Below are 12902 nucleotides of genomic sequence, written 5' to 3' on the forward strand. Positions count from 1 at the left end.
GCTTCCCTTCCTTCCTCAGCTTCTTGTAAAGCCTCATCAGACAGCCACTTTGCTGTCTTGCATTTCTTTTTCTTTGGGATGGATTTAGTTGCTGCCTCCTGAACAATGTTGTGGACCTCCGTCCATAGTTCCTCAGGCACTCTGTCTATCAGGTCTAATCCCTTAAATCTATTCCTCACCTCCACTGTATATTCATCAGGGATATGATTTAGGTCATACCTGAATGGTTTAGTGGTTTTCCCTACATTCTTCAATTTAAGCTGAAATTTTGCAACAAGGAGCTCATGATCTGAGCCACAGTCAGCTCCAGGTCTTGTTTTTACTGACTGTATAGAGCTCCTCCATCTTTGGCTGCAAAGTACATAATCAGTCTGATTTCGATATTGACCATCTGGTGATGTCCATGTGTAAAGTCGCCTCTTGTGCTGTTGGAAAAGCGTGTTCGCTATGATCAGCGTGTTCTCTTGGCAAAACTCTATTAGCCTTTGTACTTCATTTTGTACACCAAGGCCATGCTTGCCTGTTATCCCGGTGATTTCTTGACTTCCTACTTTAGCATTCCAATCCCCTATGATGAAGAGGACATCTTTTTTTGGTGTTAGTTCTAGAAGGTGTTGTAGGTCTTCATAGAACTAATCAACCTCAGCTTCTTTGGCCTCAGTGGTTGGGGCATAGACTTGAATTACTGTGATGTTGAATGGTTTGCCTTGGATTCATACTGAGATCATTCTATTGTTTTTGAGATTGTACCCTGGTACTGCTTTTCCCACGCTTTTGTTGACTCTGAGTGCTACTCCATTTTTTCTAAGGGATTCTTGCCCACAGTACTAGATATAATGGTCACGTCAGCTGAATTAAATTCGCCCATGCTTGTCCATTTTAGTTCACTGATTCCCAAGATGTCGATGTTCAATCTTGCCATCTCATGTTTGACCACCTCCAGCTTACCTTGATTTATTGACCTTACATTCCAGGTTCCTAAACAATATTGTTCTTTACAGCATCGGATTTTCTTTTCACCACCAGACACATCCACAGCTGAGTGTCCTTTCGACTTTGGCCCAGCCGCTTCACTCTTTCTGGTGCTACTTGGAAATATCCTCTGCTCTTCCCCAGTAGCATATTGGACACTTTCCGACCTGAGGGGCTCATCCTCCGGCGTCATATCTTTTAGCCTTGTGAAATGTTCCATGGGTTTTCTTGGCAAGAATACTGGAGTGGGTTGCCATTTCCTTCTCCAGTGGACCACATTTTGTCAGAACTCTCCACCATGACCTGTCTGTCTTGGGTGGCCCTGCATGGCATAGCTTATGGCTTCACTGAGTTACGCAAGCCCCTTCACCACAACAAGGTAGTGATCCATGAAGGGGATCTACACTATAGATTTTAATAACTTAACAGGAAGCCCCTTTCCACATGGGACCCTGGGAGTTATAGTTTGTGAGCTGGGTTAGGTCTCTAACAGAGAATTCTCAGTATCCTTATTGTAAGAAAATAAGAGAAGCTGTGCTAGATCAGACTAAAGGCCTTCCTAGACCAGCATTCTGTTCCCACAATGGCCAACCAGATGCCCACAGGCAGCCCACAAGCAGTGGAAACCGCCTTGAGGGCATTTCCCAGTTGGGCAGTATACATACCTGACAAATAAATTAGCAGGACATGAGCACAATACTACCCTCCTGCTTGTATTCCCAAATAATTGGTATTCAGAGGATGCTGCCTCTGATACTGGAGGTAATATACAGCCAGCATGACTAGGCTTATCCTCCATGAATTGGTCTAATTCCTTTTTAAACCAGGTTGCGTGCATTGCAGCAATCACTACATCTTGTGTCATATCGAAGTAGATTTCTCAAGATTCTTTGAGGGAAGCCAAGAGACTTGAATGGAAATTAAAGTGATAATAAGCTGTAGAGTGTGTAACCCCTGCTTTTCTGTGAAGATCAGTTATAAAACTCAACTAGGGGCCGAAATACATGTGAAGTTAGTCATATATTTAAAGAAGCACATTTAATCTGGCCATATTTATTTTGGGGTGGAGAAAAAACAACAATCCTGATCCACATCAGGACCCTACGCTATTTTCCTGCTCCAAGTGACTCCCTCTTGGCTGCTTTTTGCCCCCCCCAAACCCAACCCCTGGGAGCACCCCTGTTCTTTCAATAGAACAACACACACACCCCCGCCCCGTGACTGGGAGCATGTTTTGGAATGGGGCTAAGCAGTGGAATAGAAAAGGCTGCCTGGACTGTGTTTCTTCTCCCTAGCAGGAGGAAAGGGGATGGGAGAGCTTCCAGTATAAAACCCCATGCCCTGTAACACCCATATGCCTGTACATGTGTGTGCAGGGAGGAAAATTGTGTTCCATAGTAGCATTTTTGGTGATGTGACGTAAGCTTGGCAGCCCACAGGCAGACTCCTCTTTCCATATTTGGAGTTCCAACATTGTAGGACTTGGAGCCAATGGGTTAGAGCCAGATTTAGGTGTGGCAACTGGGCTGGTTGAAGCTGACTTCCCCACACCATCCTCCTCATGGCAGCCTCTCCATCCCTTTGAAAATACTACAGAGTTGGTGGGACCTTGATCAATGGGGTGAGCTGTGGTGTGGTGTGGATAGAGCCCTTCCATCTTTGGAAGGCAGATCCTGAATGCAACCTAATGTGTTCATTTAAAACTTCAGTTCAAATGTGTATTGACTGCTTGTTTGGACATTGACTATGGAATCAAATCTCTGGTTGGTGGATAACAGAAGGAGGCATCTGGAGAACAGCTAACCGGGAAGGGAGATCTTGGTTAGAGATCAGGGTTACAAATATATATTGAGAGTGATCAATGATGGGATTGGTGAAGGCAAGAACTGTTCTCTGGCCTTAAAACCTGCAATATGCCAGAAGATTTGGGGTTTGTTGTGTTGCACTGGAAAGAGTGTTAGAAAGAGAGGTTGGAAGTAATAGGAAGCATGCAAATGTTTAAGGTGGGGTGAAGAACTGGCCGGCCACAGGCCAGATGGAGCCCAACCAGCCCACAACCCCTCCTCTTCAGCCTGCCTGCAGCAATCCCACCTGGCATGGAACTTGAGTCAATGGGTGGCTTTTTTGAAGTGTAATTGCTGCACAGTGTGTGTGTGGGGGGCATCTTAATTTGTGCGTTATGTGTATGAATGTGTGTATCTGCATGGGTGTGAATGGGATGGAGAGTGTTTGGATAGGGTGTGGATGTGGCTTTGGCCCTTGACCATCACTGGATTGCAGCCCCATGAAGGCTGTCCATGAAGGAATGCAGCACTCAAGGTGAAAACGGTTCCCCACCCCTGGATTAAAGGTGTGACGTTTCTTTAATTCCCAGAGAAGAACAAGGGCATTGGTTTTCTGTCAAACAGAAAATGTATTCCTTGTTGCCTTCTGTATTAATGGGGTTGGATCTAGGATCTACCTTATGTTAATGGAAGAGCTCTGCTCACAAAAGGTCCCTCTACCCAATTTGGGGGATCCCCGTTCCATCCCCCCCACACACCACAGCTCAGGTGCTGCCATCCTTCCATACAATATACCTTTAACCGCTGTCCAACTCCAAGTTTATACAGTAAGTTACAGCATGACAAAAAGTAATTCCCAAACTGAAATAATTGTTTCCCCAGCAGTATTAGTGGCTATTTGCTTGCCTGCCTCCCTTCTAAATGGTGGTGGTGGTGGTGTGTGTGTGTGTGTGTTCTATGCTGAAAACAACCTGTTATGAACCACACTTATCTAGCAACCCAGTGATACTCTTTGCCAGTTGGAAAGGAAATGACAAATTAGCCATGCCTAAAGCCACACATGATGAAGCATAGATTTCTTTGTCTGCCTCTGCACATTTGATTTGTACTTAAGTTAAATTTTCCGATAAATATTTATCTTTCATAAAAGTCGCATGCAAATACATGTTGACAATTCTCTCCCCCCCTTTTTTTTTTTGCAGTCCTAGGAACACAGATTTATTCAGCCCTTGATGGACTGATAGGCAGCATTCATCTTTGTGGGTCACAAATTGTGGCAGCCTAGTATAGACTATGTTGTTCAGGTACTAGTTAACTCAATTTCAATTCAGTAGTTGAATTGAAAAAAGCCTGTAAAAAAATGAATACATGCAAGAATGAAGAGAATAGTCTGAGAGGACTATTGAATAGGGTGCCTCGCACATTGAAAGTAGGAATGGGTGAGAATTTTGTTTCAGTTCATTTCTGAACAGAATTTATCCAACCCACCTCCTGGAACAGAACATGGACCTGAACACAATCGACAGTGTATAGTACATACATTTCCAAGCATGCAATGTCATTCACACAACAAAATAAGTTTGATAAATGTGTATATTTGAAAAATGTGCGCAGTTGATGCTTACATTTTGGAAAATGTGCAGGAAAACAACAACACTCACAGTCTGATACTAACACAAGTCAGGATGAGCTTCAAGGTCAGAGCATCTCAATGACCTTGGGTTTTGCTGATTCGCACATTCATAATTCAAAGTCTGGTCTCCATGCGGGGATTGGGAAATAATTTCCACCTGGCCAACTTGCCTGGAGGCCAACTTGCCTTCCCTTGTAGCATGTCACCTAGCTCTTCTACTTGAAAGAGTAACTATCTGCCTTTGTTTTATTGTACACTTGTCTTAGACACCTTGTTTGGTCTTGTTTTTGCTTCTGACACACTATAATAAGAGAGATGTTGTTTGGACACAGTCAGGAGGTCATGGCTCAGTGTAATGGGTTGGACTAAATCAGCCTTCCCTAACTTGGTGTCCTGGCTGGGGTGATGGGAGTTGTAGTCCAACACATCTGTAGGGCACCAGATTGGGAAAGGCTGGACTAGATAGTCTTCCAGGTCAGAGTTAAAGCCAGGCAAGATTTTACCTTCACCATGGGGAATGGCATCCTTATGGCACATTTGCCACTGCCCTGCTCAGCTGTATGAAACAAAACTCATCATGTGAGTTGACGAGATCACAGAAGTAGTTTATTCCTGCCACAGTCAATCTCAGTGGCAGCTACTGCAATGGAGTTAGGGGTAGGGATGCTGGATAAATTCAAGACAGACTAAAATGAGCTCAGATTTCTTAGAATGTAACCTGTGGAATCTGCTGTGGAGTGACTCCCTCAGGCCGTGCAGAGTCTGTGGACTTTTGGATGTTTTTTCTACTTTCCTGAAATTTATGCCTATTTACTTGTAGGAAAATATGCAAGTTTCTGCTGAGGAAAAGTTGAATGGAATGGGGGAGAATCCACTACATATTACGTACCAAGGTAAATTATGTAAATTGTTACCAAACCTCTTACGTAACTATGTGTAGGGATGTACGAAAGTCACTTACCTTTTCGATGAGGCGATTCACGGTGGGGGGGGGAGGCGCTCTGCACCTCCCCCCCAAATCCTTCTCCGGATGGCTCCGCTCCGCAGAGATTCCACAGAGCTGCCGGCCGGGGCCGCCTGCAGCTGGAAATCCTGCCGCTGGGCAACCTTCCTTCTGGAAGAAAAAAACCCCCCGTGTACGCAAATGGCGGCGACTACGGCGGCCGCCATTTGCGTTCCCTTTTTTTCCACAGTTTTAGCTTACATAAATATTTACGTAAGCTATTACGGCGAAAAAAAAGGCAACGCAAATGGCGTAGTGGGAGCCATTTGCTTTCCTTCCCCCCCCACCATTTTAGCCTATGTAAATATTTACGTAAGCTATTACGGCAAAAAAAAAGGAATGCAAATAGTGCCCACTACGCTATTTGCATTGCCCTTTTTTTCGCCGTACTAGCTTATGTAAATATTTACGTAGGCTAAAACTGCAAAAAAAAGGGAACGCAAATGGTGGCCGCTGTAGCCGCCGCCATTTGCGTATGCGGGGTTTTTTTTTCTTGGCTTGCCGTGATAGGCTACGTAAATACTTACATAGCCTATCACGGCAAAGGGCAGATGGCAATGGCGGCCGTGGCAGCCGGTCGAAAGACCAGCCGCTGCTGGTGCTGCCGGAACCGCCACCGGAGCTGCCGCCGTCCGGAACATCCGCCCCAGGTACGCCTCGTCCCGGGGGGAATCCGCAGGGGGGGCGGGGGGTGGCAGGCCATTCCGCCATGGATTTCAGGGGCCGAATGCCAGTGCATTTGGCCTCACTGAAATCCGTGGCGGAATTCTCCGCCATCCCTAACTATGTGTGTATTTTTCCACTTGATGAAAAAAATCGCATCCTTCTGTGAGCGGATGACAGAAAAGGCGCCTGACCATCTGCAAAACACAGACAGAGAGGATTTTACACACAGTCCATACATCCCTAGTGAGGGAGGGGGAGACAGCCTCTACATGGTGTCCAGCCGCATGTTGATTGCTGTTCCATGGGACAGCTGGCAGGTGGGAAACTCACCAGGGGGTCACCAATCCCCAAGGTGAAAGGAATGAAAGAGACTGGCTCTGAGCTGCAGTCCAAGAAGTCAATTGCTGCTCAGAGTTGACGAGTGTTAGAAGGCAACTGGATGTTCTAACGAGAGCATCATTGGTTGGGCAGAGCATCCTGGAGGTCTCCAAATGGCCCATAAAAGAGCACAGTTAGACTGCCATAGGGTCTCACCCTCTGTCTTGAGGAGCAATTTCCACTTGGACTTGGGACAAACCTCATAACAAAAATCCAATATTGAGCCTGGGCCTGTGAGCAACATCCTTGCAGGCAGGACGATTTTAGGAGGTGGTACTAACTGTTCATAGGGAAACCTAAAAGTAGAGATGGGAGACTCCACAGTCCCGTTAATTTTTCTTCAGTGGCCTTTGAAAGGGCAGAAGCATCAATTGCTGGCTGTGGTGTGTGCCCATCTTGTTGGAGGTGCTTCACAAGGTATCCCCCCCCCCACACCAGCCTGGAGTATCGAAACCCATTTCAAGTGGGAATGGCTGCAAAGGTCAGCAGAAAAATGAGTTTGGTGGTTTCTCCTCTAGGCTTGTGGAAAAATGAGTAGAGCCTTATAAATCACACCTGCTGTCAAGAGAGAGATGGAGCTGGCAACTATGCAAGAGAATGAAGCAGAAGGAAGTTCCCTGCAAATACTGATGGATGGAGAGATAGATAGATGATAGACAGACAGACAGACAGACAGACAGATTTGTTGTTGTTGTTCAGTCGTTCAGTCGTGTCCGACTCTTCGTGACCCCATGGACCATAGCACGCCAGGCCTTCCTGTCCTCCGCTCTCTCCCGGAGTGTGCTTAAGTCCATATTCATTGCATCAGTGATGCTATCTAGCCATCTCATCCTCTGCCGTCCCCTACTCCTTTTGCCTTCAATCTTTCCCAGCATCAGGGTCTTTTCCAGTGACTTTTCTCTTCGCATTAGGTGGCCAAAATATTTGAGTTTCAGCTTCAGTATCTGTCCTCCCAATGAGCAGTCAGGGTTGCTTTCCTTTAGGATTGACCGATTTGACCTCCTTGCAGTCCAGGGGGTTCGTAAGAGTCTTCTCCAGCACCACAGTTGGAAAGCATTGATTCTTCAGCGCTCAGCCTTCCTTATAGTCCAGCTCTCACAGCCATACGTTGCTACTGGGAAAACCATAGCTTTGATTATACAAACCTTGGTTGGCAGGGTGATGTCTCTGCTTCTTACTATGCTGTCTAGGTTTGCCATAGCTTTCCTCCCAAGGAGCAAGCGTCTTTTAATTTCATGGCTACAGTCACCGTCTGTGGTGATCTTGGAGCCCAAGAAAATAAAATCTGTCACTCCTTCCATTTCTTCCCCTTCTATATGCCAGGAAGTGATGGGGCCAGATGCCACGATCTTAGGTTTTTTAATGTTGAGTTTCAAACCAGCTTTTGCACTCTCCACTTTCACCCTCAACAAGAGGCTCTTTAGATCCTCTTCGCTTTCTGCCATTAGGGTGGTATCGTCTGTGTATCTGAGGTTGTTGATAATTCTCCCGGCAGTCTTAATTCCGACCTGTGATTCATCCAACCTGGTGTTTCTCATGATGTACTCTGCATATAAATTAAATAAGCATGGCGACAATATACAGCCTTGTCGTACTCCTTTCCCAATTTTGAACCAATCGGTTGTTCCATGTCCAGTTCTTACTGTTGCTTCTTGACCCTCATACAGGTTTCTCAGGAGACAGGTAAGGTGGTCTGGTACTCCCATCTCTTTCAGAATTTGCCATAGTTTGTTGTGATCCACACAACCAAAGGCTTTAGCATAGTCAATGAAGCAGAAATAGACGTTTTTCTGGAATTCTCTTGCTTTCTCCATGATCCAGCGAATGTTGGCGATTTGATCTCTGCCTCTGCCTCTTCAGAACCCAGCTTGTACTTCTGGTAGTTCTTGGTTCACATATTGCTGAAGCCTAGCTTGTAGGATTTTGAGCATAACCTTGCTGGCATGTGAAATGAGCGCAATTGTACGGTAGTTTGAACATTCTTTGGCATTGCCCTTCTTTGGAATTGGAATGTAAACTGACCTTTTCCAGTCTTGTGGCCACTGTTGAGTGTTCCAAATTTGTTGGCATATTGAGTGCAGCACTTTAACACCATCATCTTTTAAGATTTTAAATAGCTCAGCTGGAATACTGTCATCTCTGCTAGCTTTGTTGTTAGTAATGCTTCCTAAGGCCCACCTGACTTCACTCTCTAGGATGTCCGGCTCAAGTTCAATGACCGCACTATCATGGCTGTCAGGGACATTAAGATTTTTCCTGTAGAGTTCTTCTGTGTATTCTTTCCACCTCTTCTTAATCTCATCCGCTTCTGTTAGGTCCCTGCCTTCTTTGTCCTTTATCACGCCCGTCTTTGCACAAAATGTTCCCTTGAGATCTTCGATTTTCTTGAACAGATCTCTAGTCTTTCCCATTGTATTGTTTTCCTCGATTTCTTTGCATTGTTCATTTAAGAAGGCCTTCTTGTCTCTCCTTGCTATTCTCTGGAACTCTGCATTCAGTTGGATATATCTTCCCCTTTCTCCCTTGCTTTTCGCTTCCCTTCTTTCCTCAGCTACTTGTAAAGCCTCATCAGACAGCCACTTTGCTGTCTTGCATTTCTTTTTCTTTGGGATGGATTTAGTTGCTGCCTCCTGAACAATGTTACGGATCTCCATCCATAGTTCCTCAGGCACTCTGTCTATCAGGTCTAATCTCTTAAATCTATTCCTCACCTCCACTGTGTATTCATAAGGGATATGATTTAGGTCATACCTGAATGGTTTAGTGGTTTTCCCTACGTTCTTCAATGTAAGCCGAAATTTTGCAATAAGAAGCTCATGATCTGAGCCACATTCAGCTCCAGATCTTGTTTTTACTGACTAGTAAAAACTTTACTGGATAGATAGATAGATAGATAGATACATAGATAGCATTCTTTAAAACACCTGAATGGATGTGATCTGTGCAAGCCCCTTAATAGTGATTGTGCATTTTATACCAATTCCTAGCCAGTCCATGTAGAAGGCACAGGAAACTCTCAGCTGTGTATGGTCATGCACAGTCCATATAAAAGCAGTTATGGTGCAAAAAAGCATACAACACAGGAGGTTACTAGAGCATGGATAATTGTGGCCAAGCTATCTCCATTGATGTGAGGCTGCAGCTGTCATATCAGCCGAAGCTGATAAAAGCAGGCAATAGCAGCACTGGATCAATAAGCACTTCTGGACCAAATATCAGGATAATCTCTCCGAGCAGTTTCATGTAAATATTAAAAAGCATGGGAGAAAGAATAGAACCCTGTGGGACTCCAAAACAAGACTGCCAAGGGGTTAAGTAATAATCTCCCAGTGCCACCTTCTGGAAATGGCCATCCAACAAGAAGTGGAATCACCACCAAGCAATGATTCCCACACCCAACTCAGACAGCCTATCCAGAAGGATACCATGGTCAAAGGTATCGAAAACTGCTGAGAGGTCAAGGGGAATCAACAAAGCTCATTTCATAGAGTCACCAAGGCAATTTCTGTCCCAAATCAAGGCCTGAAACCCAGTTGACATGAATCTAGATAATGACCTTCACCCAAGAGTGACTGGAGTTGGCTGGCCACCACTCTCTCAATCACCCTGCCTGGAAGGGAATGTTAGCCACCAGCCTAGAGTTAATATTGTCTGGGCCCAGGCCATTGATTTCAATGGGACTAAAGCATGGCTAACTTTGTCTGGATCCAACCCACTGCCGTTGGCTACTGAGGCAGCTTGTGCAGATTCTGTTCTGCAGTAAATAAATTACTTGATTGGCCCATTATTATTTACTCAAGCAAATTAATCCTTTAGCAGGCACTTTCCTGTAGACATTACTCAGTAATAGGGTTGTTAGAAAACTTTTATTGGCTGGATTGGCCTGCTTTATGGTGGAATAGCGAAATGCTAAATAGCCCATCGTAACTTTCATCCTGTAACTCATGTTAACGGCATCCAAGCTTTAAGAATGCAGAATGTTCTGGGGGCGGGGGGTAGGGGCAGCCATATGAGAAACATAGCAGCATGGTGGCCAGAAATTAAGAACCAGGGGGACATTGGCTTTACATATGAAGTATCCTTAAGATAAGGAGTAAGAGCAATTGGGGGCAATCATCAACCACAATGAGGGCTGATAGGAAAGAGAGGCAATCATGACGAAGTGTTTCAGCAGCTCCTCTGAAATGAGGCGGAAGTGTCCACCTGTCCAGAGCACGGACAAATCTGATCCAGGAACCATAGTCCTCCCTACACACTGGCTTTGTTTGCCTTCAGTGATGTCTTTAAGTAGCCAAATCTGAATTGCTATGTAATGTTGTGATGTCATCATGTTCACAACATGATACCTGAATGGCTGAGATTACTTGAGTAAAAATATGCAAGGGGTGATGGCACCAGAGCAATAGCAGTGAGGGGGAACAGTGGCTGTGCCCTGCTAGCAACAGCAAAGACAGCATTAAGTTTGAGGCAGTGGGCATTTCATCCCCCCACGATCACGGCTTTCACTTTGAAAACTGAAACAGAAGAGCATTTAGTGCAGCCCTAGCCCTAGCCACAACTCCCAGGCTGGCTAGGAATGCTGGGAGTTTTTGTCCAACCTATCTGGAGCGCACCAGGATGGAGAAAGCTGCCCAAGCTTTCCTTCTGGTTTCTTGGTGAATCGGGCCGCATCATGTTTTTAAAAATCCCCACGTCCATATGCACAAGTGCAGTTGCACAAATGTCACGGGCACCTAGTGGACCGTGTTTATGAGTTATGACAGCCTTCTGCAGCCTAGTGTCCTCCCGGTGTTTAGGACTACAACTCCCAGAATCTCAGACAATTGTCCATGCTGGCAGCAGCTGATGGGAGTTGAAGTCCAAAACACCTGGAGGGCACCAGGAAGGTGGAGTGACATTATCACTGGTGATGCAGGCCATTGCCCTCTTCTCTATACACCATTTTGCAAATGTAATGTTTTAAATATAATTTTAAAAAAATATTTAGAGGCTGACAGCTCCTTCACCATAGCTCACAAAGTTGGGAACACTCACACAGTCCTTTAAAAAGAAGAGGAAGGGTAAAAAGCAAGGTCCCTACCATACTTCCTCACCAGTGCACCACCAGTTCCTAGCACACACACATACCCCATTTTTTAAAATTCTCTCAACCTTGCTAGTGCTCAACTGCAAAATATCTGCATTTAATCATTACAAAGTGATGATTAAATCCCTATCCCTTTGCAGCTTAGCTATCCCCCCTGCAGCAAGGCTACCCACCCACGCTGTCTGCTGTGTGGAGACAATGGGATTTTCCTGCTTATTTCCTCTAGCTGGAGACAAGGATCAAACACAACAGAGGGGTTAGATCTTAAAAGTTTATTGTCTCTAAAACAGAAGGCTTAATATCTTCTGCAGTACACCGCAAAACAAATCCATGCCCCAAAGGGGGTGTGGGTAGGGGAGGCAACCACCAAAACCCCAAAGCAAATTACTTATGTTTTATTGGTGAAGAATTGATGCTTGTCTAAGTCAATCATTCATGCTTCTAGCTCTAAGGGTGCTCTAGATGGCAGCGCTAAAGAGTCAGTATGGTATGGGTCAGTTTCAACTGGGTGACATTTCTCAAGCCGAAATGCCTGGAAGAAAAATATGGAGGGGAACTCTGATCACCAGAAATGGACAACCCTAACTGGAACCCTGGATTCTTTAAGACCAATGCCGCCCCAAAACATTCTGCTGCCTAAAGCAGAGCACCAAGTGGCATCCCTCTTCCCCCCTCCAACACTAGGACCAACACTTAAAAAACGCCTTTGAATCTCTCTCACATTACTTGTGCTGTGTGTGAACGTTGTTGCATGTTGTGAGGCAAGATTTAGTCATGAAAATCAACACATTCTCACCAACGATAGTTTTAGGTTTCTATTATGTTGTTCAGTCGTTCAGTGGTGTCCGAGTCTTCGTGACCCCATGGACCATAGCATGCCAGGCCTTCCTGTCCTGCACTCTCTCCCGGAGTGTGCTCAAGTCCATATTCATTGCATCGGTGATGCTATCTAGCCATCTCATCCTCTGCCGTCCCCTTCTCCTTTTGCCTTCAGTCTTTTCCAGCATCAGGGTCTTTTCCAGAGAGTTTTCTCTTCGCATTAGCTGGCCAAAATATTTGAGCTTCAGCTTCAGTATCTGTCCTTCCAATGAGCAGTCAGGGTTGATTTCCTTTAGGATTGACTGATTTGACCTCCTTGCAGTCCAGGGGACTCGTAAGAGTCTTCTCCAGCACCACAGTTCAAACGCATCAATTCTTCGGCGCTCAGCCTTCTTTATAGTCCAGCTCTCACAGCCATACATTGCTACTGGGAAAACCATAGCTTTGATTAGACAGAGCTTTGTCAGCAAGGTGATGTCTCTGCTTCTTACTATGCTGTCTAGGTTTGCCATAGCTTTCCTCCCAAGGAGCAAGTGTCTTTTAATTTCATGGCTACAGTCA

The 12902-nt window shown here is 45.3% G+C and overlaps 1 protein-coding gene across 1 annotated transcript in view; it reads left to right on the plus strand.

The window, feature by feature from the left end:
• CHST1 (carbohydrate sulfotransferase 1) overlaps positions 1-12902 on the plus strand; it is a 71278-nt gene that overhangs the window by 50967 nt on the left and 7409 nt on the right. Inside the window, exon 3 of the mRNA XM_084827718.1 lies at positions 5210-5282. Within this exon, the coding sequence (XP_084683844.1) occupies positions 5210-5243 (34 nt within the window). The 3' untranslated portion in view covers positions 5244-5282. The remainder of the gene's footprint in view (positions 1-5209; positions 5283-12902) is intronic.

Source organism: Heloderma suspectum, chromosome 1, assembly GCF_057233095.1.
Source record: "Heloderma suspectum isolate Gila_16-S chromosome 1, 16-S_ref, whole genome shotgun sequence".
Lineage (NCBI taxonomy): Eukaryota > Metazoa > Chordata > Lepidosauria > Squamata > Helodermatidae > Heloderma > Heloderma suspectum.